Genomic DNA, 18,691 nt, shown 5'->3' with positions numbered 1-18,691 from the left:
TGCCATCTCTGCCTTGGGGAAATTTAACCAGCCTATCACATATGTTTTGAGGAAGTACCCAGAGAAAAACCCACACAAGCACAGGGAGAGCATGCAAACTCCACACAGGAAAGGCCATCGCGAATTGAACCCTCAATCCGAGAAATGTGAGACCATAGTGCAAACCACTTGTCCACTGGACGTACAATACTATATTATATAATTATAATAACATTTTTTCTGCAATAGGTGTGTACTTATTGAATTTTCTCACAATATTAAACAATACACAGTCGCATAAATGTTGCTGACAGGTATTGGCCATGTCTCCCTAAGGAACAAGTATCACTGCATACTTATCACACCCTATTTCTTCTCTGACTGAAATGATTCTGTCTATGGGGTGGACCCCATCTCATGCTAGTGAGTCACCCTGACCCACGCGTTACAGATTTCGTTACCATGACGACTACGTTCGTGAGTCTCCACGTCTAAAAAGGTTGATGACTCATGAGTTACCTGTGACTTAGATATGTTTAATTGCTCATTAACTGCCATTGACGGCAAAAGATGTTCAGCACAATGGATTGCGCGTCTAGTGCCATCAATGGAGGCCAATAAGTAATCCTTCAATACAAAATGGAACAATCTCGAGGTCTCCCAACTTAAATATGTATTGACCAGGTGTGTCCAAACTATTCCATAAAGTGATTTTTTTTTGGCAGGGTGCAGGTTTTCATTTTTTAGCCAATCAAGAGAAGAGATTTTCACTCATCTGGTGTTTTACAACAAAACACTGTTGAAGTCAGGTGCTGCTTTTTTAAAACAAACACTTCTGTGGTAAAATTCCATTTTTTTTAGTCCGCAGCTAAAGACCAAACTTTATTTCCCTTATAACAAACAAAACTATAATTTAGAAGCGCGAGAAGACCAAACCTATTGTTAGTGGAACTCTTTGTTTGCATCACTGCCCTGTTAAACAATCTGTGATGCGTCCTGCTAGAACTCATATATGGTGCATTTGTGGATTACACTCATTCAGTGGTTTGCCAAAATGTCAGCGATATTTATAACTTCGTATGAACATTTCTATGCTGCTGCACATGAAAAAATCCTAATATTTATTATGTCATGGTAATGGCCTTGCCCTTTTACATACATGTTAGAGGTAGTCAAAGTACAGGTATTTAGGTCCTAGCCCCAAAGTGCAATGTAAGAAATTCATTTTGAACTATAACTGGGAATGAGAAAGCAATTGCTTTTGTTATTTATTTATAATATCTCAAGCCTTTCCTCAAAGAGTCAAAATAGAGCGCACCGGTCACAAAGACCCATGATGATTACCATCAGTTATACAATTTTTTGTATCTTATCTCTCTGTTTGGATATCATTTTACAAGGTTATAACACTGGGTTACATCAATGGTTCAATTTAATTATGAAATTTGACCATGTTGCTGTAATGAGCAAAAATCCAATTTTAAACATCTTTTCTCTTTGCCATCACTGTGACGTAATCAGGCTTGAATAATTTTGAGCTCTTTAGTTTTTTTCTGGACTTTTTAGGGATTTTTCCTAATTAAAATTACATTTCAAATTGTCATTTTTGAGATATTCATTGTCAAAAGAACTATTAAATAATATTTTTTTGTAGTAAAGATTATGTGAGAGCTTTTCAAGAATGAAAATGTGTACACAACAACACACAAAGCAGACACACTCCCACTCTCAGTATTGCAGATTTAAATTAACCATATCAGTAAGCCGATTGTATAAATGGAATAACGCATCAATAGATGGAGACGACATTTCCTGTGATTTTTAAGTAGTATAGTTATCATTTGTGAGCAGCATGACGGTGATAGGCTGAGTCCCTAATGATGCACAATGACTCACTGTCTATTCTGAGCCAAAATACTTCCTTGCCATTTTGACCTTTAGTTTCCTAGGTGACCACTACAATGTCATCCATCCTCCTCATCAACATCCAATAGTCACATAATAAACACAGAAAGCTATAGGTAAGCCAGCTTTAAGGCCTACATGCCAAGAAAAACTGAGCAGAGACTCCCTTCCAAAGCCCAGCATCAGTCATTTTCTAGATAACAGTGACATAAGACACTTGAGTGTCAAATTACTCACATGTCAAGAACATGTGAGAAACAATTGTCTGTCTGGCAGATAAACCAAAGAAGGAGTAGACATTGCCATCTACTGTAAAGTGAAAGGCTTTGCAGGCTGGAGAAGCTTTGCTTGTCATCTTTAAAAACTTTATTAAAGTCAGAACAGCACACTCAAAGACTCATTTTCTGGCAGAGGCAGAATTTGATTGATTGGTAAGAACCAAACAGAAGTAAAATAACAGTTTAATTCCCTATATCATGTCGAACCCATTCAAGGAGAAAGCCCGTCTGTAGTCTCCACGCTGATTTATATAAGTGCCCTCCTGCTATGCTGGGGGTCAAAGGTCACCACTGCATGGTTTTCGAGCGGGTCAGTTTCCTAGTCAGAGCGTGGCGCATAGTCAGCATGTAAGAACGGCGGTCAGGCAAGGGCCGCTGTTGGTCCAGGACCTGCCTGTTTTCACACACGTTGGGGATAAAATAATCCTATTTTAAGAAGGGAACCAAAAATTCTTGTGCGGGTATTATTAACTTTCAAGAACGGCTGAAAAATAGTGGACAGTGATTCAAAAGTTGGTATTTACAACTTTTTATACAGAAAGTGACTATTTTTGGTCATTAATAATGATAAAACTATTAGCAATTTTTAATCATCGTTGTATTTACTTTCAGATTTTTATCATATGTATCGATTAATAGATTGTCAATTTGAACCATATTTTTTTTCATAGTATTAAAAGACAGCTTTTCTTTCAGTGACAGAGCTAGACATCAAAATTGATTGGACGCCTAGCTCTGTCAATGGCAGTCAGTAATTTTAATGATTTTTTTTCATGAAAGGATTAACACATTTTTAGCATGAGGACGTTGTATTTTGACATTTGAATGTATGTATCTCAATGGCAGCTAGTGCTTTAAGATTTTTTTAAACACTAAAGGACCTCAAATAAATCTACATCTCTAAGTATAAACAAAAAAAATCCATATTTAAAAAAAAAAGGGGGTCATTCACATGAAATGAAACCAACCTGATGAGCTGAAACACAGCAGTTTCCACAGCCAACACAGCATCAGCCACTGACAACTCCCTGAAATCACACCTTAACACACGCAAACATCACTTTAGCATACCTGTCAACCTCGAACCATTTGTGATCTTACCAAATTTTGTTTTCGCCCTTACATATATGTATAAATACATGGAAAATCTTACCACTTTACTTTTTTGTAATTTTTTGCAAATGAAAGTAAACATAAACAAGGGAACAGGAAACGGAAATCACATGGTGAAAGTGTTACAAAACGAAATGTTTATCATGATCTTTTTTTTTTAGCCAATCAGAGGCGCCGGTACATATATCACTTGGCAGAGATGCGTTTCCGGGAAGAAACAATGGCGGATGGTGAAAAATGGCTAGAAAGTGCCTTAATTTATTTTTTTTTCTCAAAATCACCGTTTAGCGTACCATTTTCATGTGTACAGCGTACCAATATAAAAATGGGCTTTCAGTTGTACCAATTACGGCGAGAACGTACCAGTTGACAGGTATGCTTTAGTCTTTTTTTTTTGGACTGTGCCCTGATTGTATATGAACCCCAATATTGACTTAGTGTAGTTAAAATGTTTTTCTCCAAATATTGCAAAGTAACACACACCCGATAAGCACATTAATAATAGAGTACACTGTACCTACAGACAAACCTTAAATCACGAGCCAGTCTCTGTCCTTCCACTGTTGTCACCTCTCTCCCAATTTCCAAGTCTGCTTTATTGGCTACTAAAACTGTTGGGACAGCTGAATCACACACCCATGGTTACTTCCCAGATGAAGATGTATATAAGTCTTTGCTTGAGAATTAAGGAATACAGTCAAATGTGGATGTGTCACATACGGCGAGATCTGGTGTGTGTGTGTGTGTGTGTGTGTGCGTGTGTGTGTGTGTGTGTGTGTGTGGATGTCAAGATGACAATAGGCAGGCTCCATCCAGGGCTTACACAAGAGAGCAAACACATTGCCTGGGTAGATCACACAGAACTGGTTCTAGTCTTTTGGTTGGTTAGTCAGTAGTCTTGACGATTGTTAATGCGGGTAATTTGACTCAATGCCTCAAATACGTGAAAGGGCATTTTTTAAAGGAAAAATGACATGGTATTTGTTCCCGATACTTCATCTATATATGTCAAATGCAAAGTTTTAGTTGCACAATTTCCATAGTTAAGTGATAAGCCCAAAAACGTATTCATTCTAGACTCATTTTATGTTGGAACCATCGATTGACACATATACGGTGTCATTATGAATCAATTCCATTCTTACCCAGATTCTGCTTGGTTTGGTCAATAAGTCTCTTGAGCCGGGCGACCTCCAGAAAACTTTGGCGGTGCGTGATGGAATAGAGCAACAGGAAGCCATCAGCCCAACGAATGGAGGCCTCCAGGGATGGTGGGCAACTCTCCTGTCACACAATATTTAATTTATCATTCAGATTTAAGATTTCCATGCTCTTGGTGTTGAATTCTGAGGAACCATATGTGCTCCACTGCTGGGTTATGGGCTGTAGGTGTAAAACAAATGTACCTGGCCAGCTGTATCCAAAATCTCAAGGTCAACAGCTTCCTGGTCCACGAGGCGGCAGCATCTGTAAATCACATCTGTGGTGGAACACATTAGATTAGATTAGAATTTTATTTCATCCCGTATTTGGGAAATTTCTTGGTTGCAGTAGCAAGACAGACACACACAAGACACACAAGACATTGTAGACCTAGGTAAAAACTGGAGCCACAAAAGAAAGTTCTGCAGACTGAGACTGAGGTTACCACGCATGATGATGGTTTTGCGTTAACCCTTCCACAGACATGGTCACTTCCAAGGACAGATATTTAAAAGTTGACACCTAGAGCAGTTAAACCTTTATGCAAGTGACTATTTCTGTTCATTAAAAAATAAATCTACTAATCATCCATATATTTTCACTATTTGTTTAAAAACAATTATAAGCAAATTTAGAAATGAATTCAATGTCAAGAAAAATTACCATATTTTCACACTTAAAGGGAAAAATGAAATTGAAATGAAATTAAAGATGAATTCAAAAAAGCATTCATTATGGCTTCAAGTAACACTAGTTGTTTTTTCCCATAGTATTGAAATCATTCGATGCTATCGCAATAGCAATCAATGTCCATTTCATTTAAAGTGGGAAGACAAGCATATAGTTTGGTGCCATTGACGTCGCTAGACTTACAAATGGATTGGACTTCTAGCACCATCAATGAAAGATAAAGAATTAAATGAGTGGCCTGTAAGAGTAAAAGGAAAAAAAGGAGAACATTTGTTTATGAAAGGGTCCATCTTACCTTTCTTGTGGTCATATTCGCCAATAAATTGCTTTGTCATGAAACGGACACACAAGGCTGTAGAAAAAGAAAAAGGCCCACTGTAAGGAAATCAAGGAATTAACATTTTAAGAAAATTCTAACGAGGATGCATTCCATGGTTGGTTCCCACTTTGAGTGCAATGAACAGATTTTCATGTCAAGTCTTATGACTTGGCCACCATGTCAAATATAAATGTATCATCACAAAGGCAGTCTACCAGTCTTTCCTGTGTTTGGAGTTCCCAGGATGAGAAGTTTCACCATTGTCTGCTGCTTGGGGAATGTGCCTGGAAAGACCAAAGAATATCATCCCAGACAAGGACTGACACAAAAGACTATAACGAACAGGGTCTTTACACCTACCTTGATGATGAATTGCCAAATAAGGCCGGGATTAAGTCACCAAAGACTCTCTCCTCTTCCTTGCTTGGAGGAAAGTGACTCTCGGGGACACGAGTCAGCTGGCTTGAAGACTGCAGACCTTCACATAAACCTTTCACTGGGCCCTAAATACAAACCATCATTTCCAGACGGCAGGCTTTATGCTTGTTTGAACATTCCATGTTCAACTAGACTTAATTATAGTACATATATCACAAATGTCAATACACATACCCTCTCAGAATTAACTTTTGGGGGATTTCTTTTTTAACCCCATCTGCCTAAACGGACCACATTTGACAGGAATTGTGATCAAATGTCCACCTCTTTCAGTGCCTTTGATGGAGATTTATTAGCTCTTCCCAGCCAAATTACAAGGAAGTTTACTTCCTTCAATGAATCCTTGTAACAGTTAGAATTAAATAAATCAGAATTTGTGCTTGAAAGGGTTACCACAGGTGACAGTTAAAAAAAAAAAACACACAAAATATTAATTATAATATTTTATTCATTTTGTACATTTTTCAAAGCTCCATCCACTCCAACAAAGTTTGCTCTCAAGAGTGAAAAGAATGAAGTTGGCTACAACGAGGACACATTTAAATTAAATGTTGCAAAAACAGAGTTTTGAGTGTTGATCGTTTCAATAGACCTAAAAGTTTATGGACGCTTATTGGTGTTTAACAAATAGAGGGCTCATCGATAGCCCCCTCTGTGCTGGCTTTCACACACTTGGCCATCGTCTGCGATGCCCTGCTGATGGAGTCTGAAAAAGACCAAAAGGGAAATGGGGGGAAAAGACAGCGTTGATCTGGGCAGCTAGATTCTGCTGAGCCTTCTTGAAGGCTTTGCACATACCTGTCATGTAGAAGTCCTTCACAGAAACTTGAGGTGGTATGAGAGGAGTGGCGATGAGGTCCTGTTTTACCCCCTAAAGAAGAAATTCAACAAATGTGTTTGGATACTTTACCCTTCAATACAAAAAGACGGGATAATACAAGCGTTTTTACCTTAGCAAGTTCATTTGCCTGCTTAAAATAGTTTGCCTCCTCCACGTCATCATACCGCACCAGGTTTGGAGACACCTCAGCAAGCCTGGATCGGACCTCGTCCAGTGAGTCGTAAGGCAGTGTCAAACCTGCCAGCTGAAAGTGTATATTTTAAGTGTGGCTGTGACAATGTCATCGTGTTCCATAGAGTGAGAGGAAACTTCACCTCGGCCACGGCTCGGATGATCTTCCAGTCCTCTCGGGCCATTCCCGGCGCGGTCACGGCTACCCGGGTGTGTTGGCTCCTCCCCTCCGTGTTGACATACGTGGCATTCTTCTCCGTGTACGCAGCGCCGGGGAGGACGATATCGGCCATGGTTGCGCCGACGTCACCGTGATGACCTGCGGGAAATGATAAGGAACCGGCTAAGTACACTCTGGCTTTATTCGATGATGTGTTGGGACAACGATGGTGCATTTACCTTGGTAGATAATGAAGGCATCTTTTGGAAGGTCAGCACGGGTGATGCACCCACTATCGGCACCAAGCAAGAACAAGACTTTGGGTGGGTTCTTCCTGATGGCGTCCACGCCTGCTCTGTAACCCAGGTCTAGAGCCGCAACTTGACTGGCCACTCTGTTCAAACCCAGAGAAGCTCAAACTTGACAGCCAGTTGGTTTCCCTTTTGTCAATGCCGTGCATCACCCATCTTTCCTACCTGTGCAGGACATTGAGAACTTTCCAGCCTGGCTCCACTCCACTGCTGGTTCTGGCATTCTGCGCGATGGTGGAAACTGAACTTAAAATGGCGGCACCATCTTCTCTCTGTAGAGCGCTACTGCCCACGACCACCACCGGACACTTAGCAGTTTCCAGGACCTGCATTTGGATAAAGCAGCAGCTTGGTGAGGTTTGCGTCACCTAAAGTCATGTGGGTGAAGATGTTACCTTGCAGAATGCGTGCGTTCCATTGGCCAGCTCCTTCAGGACTGAGGTCTCCTCTCCAAGATGGTCATAAGTGTAATTCAGGTCAACACCGTGACCCACTAGTGCAACACGTAGCTCATTATGAAGCCAGCTAAACCAGATAGAGAGCAAAAGGTATGGTAGAAATATGGTTTCGTTCTTAAAATGCATTACAACCAAAAAAAAGCGCAAATGTCCTGCTTTTGCTCAGGTTAATATTACAGTGAAGGTAAAAAAAAATGTTTCCCCCACAGAGAACCATAATATTTTACAGTGGAAGTTCATTTTATTTTCACTTAAGTTCTTCTCGAGCAAGCAACAGATTGACAACATTCGCAGTGGGTGTTTGTTCCTTTATCAAACTTTTTGGGCTGTCATCATTATTCAGCAAATAATTGACAATCAAATAAATCGTCAACATTTTTGATGGTTACTTTTGTTCATATTTTACTTTAAAAATATATATATTAGAGTAAAGGTAGAAAAAAAACATTTGAAATTCCAATATTTCATTCCAAAAGTTTTCATTTTATATATTAAAAAAAAAAAAGGAACCAAAAAATAATATTATTTTACCTCTTGCGGATTCTGGCGTTAAACAATGGGGCTTCGTATCGTGGATTTGTCCCGACCAGCAAAAGCAGGTCACAGTCCTCAATCCCAGCAATGCGTGTGTTCAGAAGATAATTGGACCGCAAATCAGTGCTGCATAAAGAGCGGCAAAAGTGTCCAAATTAACACGCGCCTTTTTTTTTTTTTTTTTTAAACAGTCCACTTTTCTACCTACCCAGCTCCAGTCATAGGGAAGACCTCCTCTGTGCAGAGGCTTTCCGAATCCAACCTGTTGAGGAGATCTTTAAGGGTGACCAGGGCTTCAGCATCCGCCATGCCTCCCGCGATGGCCGCAACTTCGCTGCCTTGAACACTTTGAAGCTAAAAAAAACCAAACAAACAAAAAAAAATACACCGTCACTGGCACTGGAACATGATAACTGACCTTCACGGAGACTACACATTCATTGCTGCTCATTCTATTTTGTTGGAATGTATGGAAGGTTAACTATCAGTAGCACTTACAGCTCCAGCAACACGAGTCAGGGCATCCTCCCAACTCGTCGGGGCCAGCTGACCCGACTGGTCCTTGACCAATGGCTGAGTCAACCGCTGCCTCTTCAGACCGTCGTAGGCGAACCTATAAAAACACACAAAATTATATATATATTTTTTGCTGAAGCGCATACGCCGTACGACGGTACCCAGCATGAATCTTACCTGGTCTTGTCAGAGATCCATTCTTCATTAATGTCTTCATTCAGCCGAGGCAGCACCCTCATAACCTCACCTCCTCTGGTGCTCACTACAATGTTGCTGCCCACGGCATCCAGCACGTCAATTGACTCAGTTTTCCTGCAATGTATTCAACATTTTAAACAAGTTTTTCCCCTCCGCGTCGCTTAAGATGTAGTTTTACATACCTTGTTTCCCAGGGTCGTGCTGTGAAGGCGTACGGCTTGGAAGTGAGAGCACCGACTGGACAAATATCAATGACGTTCCCTGACAGTTCCGACATGAACATCTTCTCCACATAGGTGCCGATTTGCAAGTTGTTCCCTCTTCCTGTTGTTCCCAAATCTTCCACTCCAGCGATTTCACTGGCAAAACTGCAAGAAAAGACAATTGATTTGAGTTATTTCGAGGTGGAACTCGGATCGTAGCATTTCAGACGTCTCAGTACCGGACGCAGCGGGTGCATTGGATGCACCGTGTCATGATCGTTTTGATTAGCGGGCCAATGTTCTTGTCTTCCACTGCTCGCTTCTGCTCCGTGAAGCGACTGCGGTCAGAACCAAACTGCATGGACTGGTCCTAAAATCAGAATGTTGCCGAGTAGTAAAAAGAATTGCCCATCTTTCTGTTCCTAAAATAAATAAATAAATAAAAGCCACCTGCAAGTCGCACTCTCCGCCTTGATCACAAATTGGGCAGTCTAGTGGGTGGTTGGCCAATAGAAATTCCATCACTCCCTCTCTGATACCATAAATTGACAATTAATCCATTTGCAATATGACATTTTTGCACAACAATTTTTATTTGGGCAATAACTGAAGTTTGCACCTGGCTTTGCGAGTCTTCTCTGAATTTGTGAGGATATTCCAACCCTTCATGACAGGCATGGCACATGCTGCAACAGGCTATTAGAAAGAAGAAAGAAAAGTGAGAGCTGCCATTGTGTTGACAAGATTCTGATTTAGAGTGGCTTTCAGACCTTTGGGGCTTTCTCAATCTCTACTAGACACATGCGGCAATTCCCAGCCACTGAGAGGCGCTCGTGGTAGCAGAATCTTGGGATCTGGATTCCTACTTTCTCACAGGCCTGAAGAAGAACAGAAAAATGAAATGAATGACAACACCGATATATACACCATATTGTTACTCTGTTTCAATAAATACACTTAAATGTATTACTTACCTGTAGAACAGTAGTACCAGGCTCCACCTCTACTGGTTTCCCATCCACAAACACCTCAACCATATTGCTCGCAGCACGCACGTTTGTGCGCACTATAAAAAAAATAGTCGTAATTACTATAACTCACAGACAATGACCAAAAAACATGCAAACAAACCAAACTTACCTGGGTAGGCTGGAGCCAGGCTGCCCTTCGTGGCTCCGGCCAAGGCTCGGCCAACATTTGGCAGGCGCAACATAATTCTTCATCAAGTGGGAATGATGTGATTGCATTGAAGGAAATGTATGTCATTATTGAGCAAATACATTCATTTAGCATTTTTTTTTGTTAAATCTCACAGCACCACACTAAAATGTCAAAAGTCTGACATTTTAAATAATGATGATCTTCTCTTCTTGCTAATTAAATGTTGTCATTCTATGTAAAATCAGAGTGAAATATCATTACTTTTCCAAAGAAAAGTAGCGTTTGACAGGACCCTGGTTGGAAATCGCCGATACAGACTGACACAAAACATGTGTATCCTTGTCAACAAAAATGGGTGCAATCGACGCACCCAACAAAAACCTTTCAGATAGGCATTTAAAACAAAAATATCCTCTGATGCGTATATTAAAAGTGCATGTATATATACAAATATCGGTATTACTATGGAAGAAGCTAATGACATAAGCAACCAAATGTCTCCTTGCTGAAAGGAGAGTTGCATTAGCTAAGCGCAATATTCAAGGACATGGTGTTGTAACAAGGTTCCTGAGAGTTACATCGAAAATATTTATATATCTTGAAGCCACACAATGCAACGACTCCAATATTTACAAATCTGTCATTTTTTATGACTTACCTGTCGCTATTTGGCCTTCTGGACCAGAACAGCGGCGACTGTTTTCTTGTAATCCACAAGCAACGACGTATTTAGCGGAAGTAGCATATGCTACTTCCGATTGGAATTAGCCATGGAAACTCACTTTATGAGTAAGTTTGCCATCTAGTGGACAAATAAGGAAACACCATTGCAACTTCGATTCGTTTTTTTAAACGTTATAGCTGAGAGATCATTTCATATGAAACTCTGATTCATAGTATATTGCTTAAGTATTGTCATTTAATGTGCGCTGTCGTTGTTTTGCTTAGGAACAGATCAGCCACGACTACATTACCCATAGTACCTCGCGGTATTACCGGAAGTCTGTACGTGTTCAGTTTGACGGCACCGTAAATACTATATCTGTACGAACAAGCAAGGAAAAAAGTTTACGTGCTTCGGGAAAGGACTATAGCAACAAAGGTAGATCTACACAGGGAAAAACAATAACTCTTTCACAGCAGCCTCTGTGTGTTTCATTCTATAGTTGCTTTTGAGAACCAGTAATAGGCCTTTTTGATTGTTATTGTAGTTAGCTTGAAGCTAAATGTTCAGTGTGTATCAGCAGGATAATCGCATTGGGTATCCATATATTGCTTTGTTTTCAGTCTTGCAAAGGAGGATTTGATGAACATTGATTTAAGATATTCCTTTATAGGCCGTCTGTGTGTGTGCAATTTCAAAGATGACAGATCTTTCAAAGACGACAGCCTTATTGCCTATTTTAACATCACTGAAGAATAAAATCGTTATGGCAAAAAAATAAAAAATAGTATAATTTATCATTATTGTATGTTATATTTTTACGTAGAACACTGGTTGACTCACTCAGTTTTATTCTGAGGGGAAATGAACGTTCTTTCTTCTGCCCCTCCCAATTAAAATGGATTAGACGGCTATTGCTGTCATTGGCAGCCAATGAAAAGTTTAATAAAACTCCAAAAAATATTAACAATATTTTCAGGTTCATGTTGCCAACCACCAGCCAACACAGCAACGGTGCCCTTGGTTCGAGGGATGCCGCTCGACATACGGCGGGCGCCAAACGCTGGAAGTACCTGCGAAGACTGTTCCATTTCAGGCAGATGGACTTTGAATTTGCACTGTGGCAGATGCTTTATTTGTTCACATCCCCGCAAAGAGTCTACCGCAACTTCCACTATAGGAAACAGACCAAAGACCAGTGGGCTCGTGATGACCCAGCTTTCCTAGTTCTCCTCAGCATCTGGTTATGTGGCAAGTTTTCTATCTCCTGATAACGAGATGACATTACGACGTGGGGTTGAGAAATATGCATTTTTTTTAACCTCTTTCTACGTCTAGTTTCGACTATAGGTTTCGGACTGGTGCTGGACATGGGCGTTCTTGAAACACTGAAGCTTCTACTCTGGGTGGTCTTTGTTGATTGCATTGGAGTAGGCCTCCTCATCTCAACCATCATGTGGTGAGTCGTATAGTGATGCTTTAATTGAAATGTTCAAAACAAAGATGGCCAATGATGTTTTTGTTTTCAGGGTGATAAGCAACAAATACTTGCTGAAACATCCTCGCCGCGAGTTTGACGTGGAGTGGGGCTACGCGTTTGACGTGCACCTCAATGCTTTCTACCCCCTCCTTGTCATTCTGCACTTCTTGCAGTTGTTTTTCATCAATCGTGAGTGGGTCGACGTAATGATGATTCTAAATAAGAATCTTGCAGGAAAAAATGCTAAATTTACATCAACTAAAGTAGGATATCGCTGTGATTGCACGTTATCACAGCGACACAGATTTTGCACTTCAAGATAGTTTGTTGAGTGTCTTAGGGGAAGTTGTGAACACTGTTTTTTTTGGTGTGCCTCAGATATGATTGTCATCAACTCCGCCTGGTTCCTAGGATACTTTGTAGGGAACACCTTGTGGTTGATAGCCATCGGTTATTATCTCTACATCACATTCTTGGGGTACAACGGTGAGGCCTATTTTCATTTTTAATATACATATCATTATTCTAGGAAAGACTGCACCTTGACAAATTTGATGGTTGAAAAAATGTGAATGACTTCATGAATTTACGGACTATTAGTTTTCTGTAATGCTGTATTGTCGAAAGTGACTTTAGAAATGACAGCAGACCATATTTTCGACACAAATCCAACCAAGAAAATGACAGAAAAGACTTTAGTGACTTTATTTTTATTTTGCCAATGTGTCATTTAAAATATCCTCCCATTCAAACAGCTCTACCGTTCCTGAAGAACACAGTGGTCCTACTCTACCCTTTTGCCCCACTGGCGCTCATCTATATCCTCTCCATCTCATTGGGCTGGAACTTTACGCAAGGCCTCTGCGGCTTTTACAAATACAGAGTGCAGTAGGAGTGCTGCAATATAAGCCGGAGGTCGTTCATGCGGCTCCTTTTGCACACAGCGACAAAGTGACGGAGTATCACTTAACAGGACTGATTGTGACTCTGGAATGACTCCATTTGTTTTCTGTTTGAGTCATTGCGGCTTTGTCTGCATGTGACGATGTTGCCGGAACACTGGAGCTTGTGAGCTCCAAGTTTTAGCTATTTTGTATAATTTGTAAATAGAATTTTGTTGGGTTGTAATATATAAACTCAGAATCAAGAGAAAATATTGTGTATGTTCCGTTTTTTTTCCACAAACTGAGAAAATTCTACTTGAATTGAAAACAGCCTTTCTTATTTATTGAGGCCGACATTCCAGAGATTTTTCAATAAAATGTTTTCTTGGCTTTATATCTTCCCATTTTACATTTCATAATGACAGTTGCATGTTTTAGTGTTCATGAATGTGTCTTTATTTTTTTCTTTCCATTTGTTATAACAAACCGTCACGTAAAATGCTTTAAAAAAAAACCTTTGTCAAAAATCCCGCATGGGATGAGATCAAACTATTTAGCAGACAATCAATTGCTTGATTGTGTCATTGATTATATCAAACATACTGTTTCCAACAGAAGGAAAAAAACTTTCTCTTAGGTTTCCCAAACTAAGTAGAACATGTCTTTTTCACATGCAAGTGACTCTGAATGTTGTAAACTCTACTGGAACATAGCTCCAGATTTGGGGAATGACTAGCCCTTCTTTGGACATTTTCCCAAAAGTTATTTTTATTATCTTGAGATCTTAACCAGAAAGATTCTAGGCAGCAATTCCACGTTGGGAAGTAAACTTTCCGTGGAAATGACAGACACAATATTAGAAAAATGATTTCATACAAGATTTTTGGGGGGCAAGCCAACCTCTAGCCACCCCATAGAAATATTACCAAAAATGTTGCCCTCTCTTGGAATGATGGCTCCACCCTTGCTACTTCAGTGCATTCATCATCAGTTGCTTGAAGATCTCAAGGTCGACTTTCTTCAAGATGGTGACTTTATGCTCCTTATTCAACGCATCAATGTAATCCAGGACCATCATGCCTCTGGTGTTTTTTCCCTCCAACTCCACTGTCACGGGCACCTGTGAAAGCGCCCCACAGAAATGATTCTTTGTATCTTATATTTCCCCCAAAAAACTCTCTCCCACTTTGCCATTTCAGAGAATCAGAGAGAAACTTGACCATACCATCTCACTTTCTGTTACCAAATTGTCTGCGATGGCTGCAGCAACAGCGTAGGTATCGCAGGTGTTGAACCCAGATCCTGACACCAGTTCCTTCTGATACCGATCTGTTTGAACCATCTGCAAGGTGGAAAAGTAAAAGAAATCAGAAGTCTTTTCAGTATCATAATAACTCAAGAATGACCCTACTTTTTGTTTACATTGTAGAGAATAGTGTTGTGAAATGTGGATTCATTAAGATTTACCTTCCGCGTGTGGGCATAGATGGAGTCCATAAAACGGGATTTTGGGGTATTTTGGGCTAGCCAGGTGTCACAGAAGGACTATGGTACACAAACATAACAAGACATGAAACTTGTGTTTATTAGGGCTGCCACAATCCATTATTTTAATAGTAGTTGGATAATCAGCTCATAGAAAAATAAGGTTGCTCAAGTTGGAGTGCTGTCACTTGCTCACGTCTGCCAATATGAATAAAAAAATTGCGTCATCCTGTATTATGCTAGTCTAAACATTTTACTGAGAAATGTGTTAAAACCAAAAACTATGGCAAAAGTCAGGCTGTCTTGCTGTTTTTTTCCCTTGCGTAATCGGATCATTTTCAATTTTGATTCAATACAACTACAATAATGCTTTCACCAAGTACTACAGAAATCTGAAAAAATAAATATGAAAAAGTGTATAATAGGTGAATACGATTTAGTTGAGTTTTTTTTAATTTATATAAAAATCATGCTTAAATTCAAAGTAAATATATGCCCTTTTTCTGCTTAGTTTTTAAATAGAAAAAAGTAGTAATCAAATACTAATAGGAATGCATTTAATTTTTAGAAAGGGATTATAAAGAACTTTAAGGTCAACAATGTCCCAGTGAATGATAAATGATCAAAATATTTGATTACTCATTAGCGGTCTAGTGTCCATTCATTTGCTCCTCACCCATGGCAGGGAGTTCCTGCAGCTGAACTCCCATGAGGCGATGGTAGTGGGACACGTATAACGTTCCAACACGATGTAGGCGGCCTCAGGATCAGCCAGAAAGTTAAACTCTCCACACACAGTTGTGTTCCCTCTCGCTATGTGGGTTAACACAACACATATGTCCTCCATCACAAACATGTTATATTAAATACGGATGAAGCGTCCACTTACATTCGATGTTGCCTCCCATTATGTAAAGGCTCTTCAATCTGGCGGGCAAAGAAGGGTCCATTTTGACGGCGAGTGCCGGGGTGGTCAGGGGTCCTGTTGAGACGAGGATCACCTGCACATGCAAGGCATGTCATGTAAAACATAAAAGTACTATTTACTTGTTGGCGGCCCATAGACATCCAATCTATTTTAACTCATAGGTAAAATAGTCATTATTATTTGTATTGCCACTTATAGTCAGGTATCATGTATATATATATATATATATATATATATATATATATATATATATATATATATATATATATATATATATATATATATATATATATATATATATATATATATATATATATATATATATATATATATATATATATATATATATATATATATATATATATATATATATATATATATATATATATATATATATATATATATATATATATATATATATATATATATATATATATATATATATATATATATATATATATATATATATAGGGCATTGTCTTTTTTAATTTTTAAAAAATATTTAAATTCCTATATTTGACATACAGTGACTTCCAATTCATTTGAACTTATACATATCTTGGTGCAATATTAATTGCTGATTACATCGTAACACTACTGCTAGTCATGTATATCCAAACATAATCATGTTGTATCATACAGCATATCCTTCAACTCCATTGCTCTTTTCTCCCCTTTTTAAAGCTTTAGTACCTTTTTTTTTATAATTCATGCAAAATTGACAATTTTAATTCAAACGAACAGTGCCTATTATGTTCTTTAACTCCTTGGTTGCCAGTATAAAAGCTAATTTCTGCCATTCACGCACCTCTCCAGGATTTTGCTTGGTAATGGAAATAATGGCATCCACAGCATTGGTCTTCTGTACCAGTTCCAGACCTGGAGCATCTGGATCTGGGACGTCGCCCAGTCCGTCCTTCCCGTGAAAGTCTCCCGCATGTATTTTGTTGCCCAGTAAGGGCTCCTCAAAGCCAGGGTACACCTTTATCTGTTATGCATGACATTCCAAAGTTAGACTGGTCGGGAAGAAACTATTAGAATCATTTGAAGTTAGAAATTACATCTAGCCTGTTGCACATTTTCAAGACACGTAGGGTATTCTTCAGTGTGTTCTTAAGGGGAGTGTTGCCATGGGTGCAGGTGATGGCCATTACATCCACATTGGGGGCTGCCAGGGCCATCATGATGGCCTGAGCATCATCCACCCCAGTATCCACATCGAGAATCAATTTCTTCATTATATCTGGAGGAAGTAGAGGGAAAAAACATGGCAACAACTTGTGACTATGAACTCATTTAACCTATGCAAGCAGCTATAAATAAACTCATCTAGGGGAGATATAATGCAGGTGAGAATCTCTCAAGTTGCTTTATATTATAATTCCCTAGGATCACATTTATGTTTAGTTTTTTGCTGCAGGAAAATTCCTGCTACATTTTTAGCAACACATTAAAATGTCTCACATAGTTGCTATAATTCTGCTAACATTTGCAGGAAACAGGCTTTTAAATGCAACACACCATCTCAAATAGAACACGACAGTAGTGGAATGTGAACAAAAAGCACCACACAAAGTATGAAAGTTAATGAGGAATAAGCATACAAATACGTTTATAGCATTTGAGAATTCTGACAATGTGTTAATAGTACAAAAGGAATAGAATTTGTTAAAAAAAAAAAGGAGAGCAAACAGTTCAACTTACCGGCTGGGGAAGTTTGTAGGATAGATTAACGTTACCTCAGTCAGGAAGTAGTAACTCTTAACCATAGGGTGGGTATCCTGCTTTTTGTATATGGGGTGGGGCTGTCAAAAACTTATGTAACACACACACACACACACACACACCAGTAAACAACAATTTCTGGTTCCTGAAAAGATGTTGAGGTTGAGAAAAAAAAGACAGAAAAGTTTTGCAAAATTACAGAAGTTGAGACACCACCCATTCTTTACCCACATGAATTCTTATTTCTTAAAATAAAGTTGGTCCAAGGCCAAGTAGAAAAGTAGTAGCTAAGGCTGTCTCCCTTTCTTCATAACCACTGTCCCTTCTTTGTATATTAGCAAACAAGTCTTGTTTAATTCCTGAATGTTTTTTTAATGTACATGTGGCATTGGTGTAGTCAAAGTGAGGACCATCTGTTAATCATGTGTTTGTGCGCTCTGTTCCGCCATAAAGCCACAAAGCCTATATTCTTCTGAGTCCTCACGTGTCTTCCATTCTGCTGCTTTTAAGGAAGCGATACGTCATAGGCAAGAATAGTATGACATTTCTTAAAGGTCCCTTGCCTTGCCACATCAGCACAAAAGGCTTGTTTCCGATATACAACATTTCAACAGAACTGCAGTATTCATATTCCATAGTCAAGAAGGTGCTGCACTTCCAGAGCACAGGAATGAAAATTGTCTTTAATTGTGTTTATTTGAAAGAAAATTGGGAAACAATCTCATCTGTATGACCATTCACTCTCACACTCATACCTAGAGGCAATTTAGAGTGTCCAATCAGCCTACCATACATGTTTTTGGAAATGTGGGAGGAAAATGGAGTACCCGGAGAAAACCCACGCGGGCCCAGATGCAAACTCCACACAGGTGCACCACCTCGGATTTGAACCCAGAGCTGTGAGGCTGACATGCTAAACACTCAATCCACCGGACTACCCCAATTACTGTAAATATTTAAAAACAAAAAAAATATGAAAACATTCAATATATTGGCTGAACAACTGTTTTCTTTGTCCATGTCACTCCAACTAGCAAAAAGACTATC

General features: G+C 39.2%; 4 protein-coding genes across 4 annotated transcripts; 1 reads left to right on the top strand and 3 right to left on the bottom strand.

The window, feature by feature from the left end:
• Positions 1 to 2,447: 2,447 nt before the first annotated feature.
• Positions 2,448 to 5,748, bottom strand: LOC144203140 (ras-related and estrogen-regulated growth inhibitor). Its single transcript, XM_077726439.1, has 7 exons — positions 5,703 to 5,748; positions 5,464 to 5,520; positions 4,682 to 4,755; positions 4,421 to 4,559; positions 3,805 to 3,898; positions 3,131 to 3,202; positions 2,448 to 2,556 (listed from the first exon to the last, which is right to left on the bottom strand). The coding sequence occupies exons 1-7, from the start codon at positions 5,746 to 5,748 to the stop codon at positions 2,448 to 2,450; spliced, it is 591 nt and encodes a 196-aa protein (XP_077582565.1).
• A 607-nt stretch (positions 5,749 to 6,355) lies between these two features.
• Positions 6,356 to 11,253, bottom strand: ndufs1 (NADH:ubiquinone oxidoreductase core subunit S1). The gene is made up of 19 exons (XM_077728654.1): positions 11,137 to 11,253; positions 10,458 to 10,534; positions 10,292 to 10,383; positions 10,088 to 10,195; positions 9,937 to 10,013; positions 9,768 to 9,849; positions 9,557 to 9,687; positions 9,297 to 9,482; positions 9,094 to 9,228; positions 8,899 to 9,013; positions 8,609 to 8,754; positions 8,398 to 8,526; positions 7,804 to 7,933; positions 7,574 to 7,734; positions 7,337 to 7,491; positions 7,081 to 7,256; positions 6,876 to 7,010; positions 6,724 to 6,796; positions 6,356 to 6,631 (listed from the first exon to the last, which is right to left on the bottom strand). Exons 2-19 carry the CDS (start codon positions 10,528 to 10,530, stop codon positions 6,546 to 6,548), a joined length of 2,190 nt encoding a protein of 729 aa, XP_077584780.1. The 5' UTR covers positions 10,531 to 10,534; positions 11,137 to 11,253; the 3' UTR covers positions 6,356 to 6,545.
• Positions 11,254 to 11,420: 167 nt separating this feature from the next.
• On the top strand, positions 11,421 to 13,900 carry unc50 (unc-50 homolog (C. elegans)). Its single transcript, XM_077726110.1, has 6 exons — positions 11,421 to 11,580; positions 12,122 to 12,393; positions 12,481 to 12,601; positions 12,672 to 12,811; positions 13,001 to 13,108; positions 13,378 to 13,900. The coding sequence occupies exons 2-6, from the start codon at positions 12,126 to 12,128 to the stop codon at positions 13,512 to 13,514; spliced, it is 774 nt and encodes a 257-aa protein (XP_077582236.1). The 5' UTR covers positions 11,421 to 11,580; positions 12,122 to 12,125; the 3' UTR covers positions 13,515 to 13,900.
• LOC144202950 (inosine-uridine preferring nucleoside hydrolase-like) lies at positions 13,855 to 17,754 on the bottom strand. The gene is made up of 8 exons (XM_077726100.1): positions 17,624 to 17,754; positions 16,981 to 17,162; positions 16,728 to 16,907; positions 15,881 to 15,992; positions 15,668 to 15,804; positions 14,974 to 15,051; positions 14,732 to 14,848; positions 13,855 to 14,626 (listed from the first exon to the last, which is right to left on the bottom strand). The coding sequence occupies exons 2-8, from the start codon at positions 17,155 to 17,157 to the stop codon at positions 14,474 to 14,476; spliced, it is 954 nt and encodes a 317-aa protein (XP_077582226.1). The 5' UTR covers positions 17,158 to 17,162; positions 17,624 to 17,754; the 3' UTR covers positions 13,855 to 14,473.
• Positions 17,755 to 18,691: the final 937 nt, after the last annotated feature.

Source organism: Stigmatopora nigra, chromosome 1, assembly GCF_051989575.1.
Source record: "Stigmatopora nigra isolate UIUO_SnigA chromosome 1, RoL_Snig_1.1, whole genome shotgun sequence".
NCBI classification, from domain to species: domain Eukaryota; kingdom Metazoa; phylum Chordata; class Actinopteri; order Syngnathiformes; family Syngnathidae; genus Stigmatopora; species Stigmatopora nigra.
This window is presented reverse-complemented; position numbering and strand designations above follow the sequence as displayed.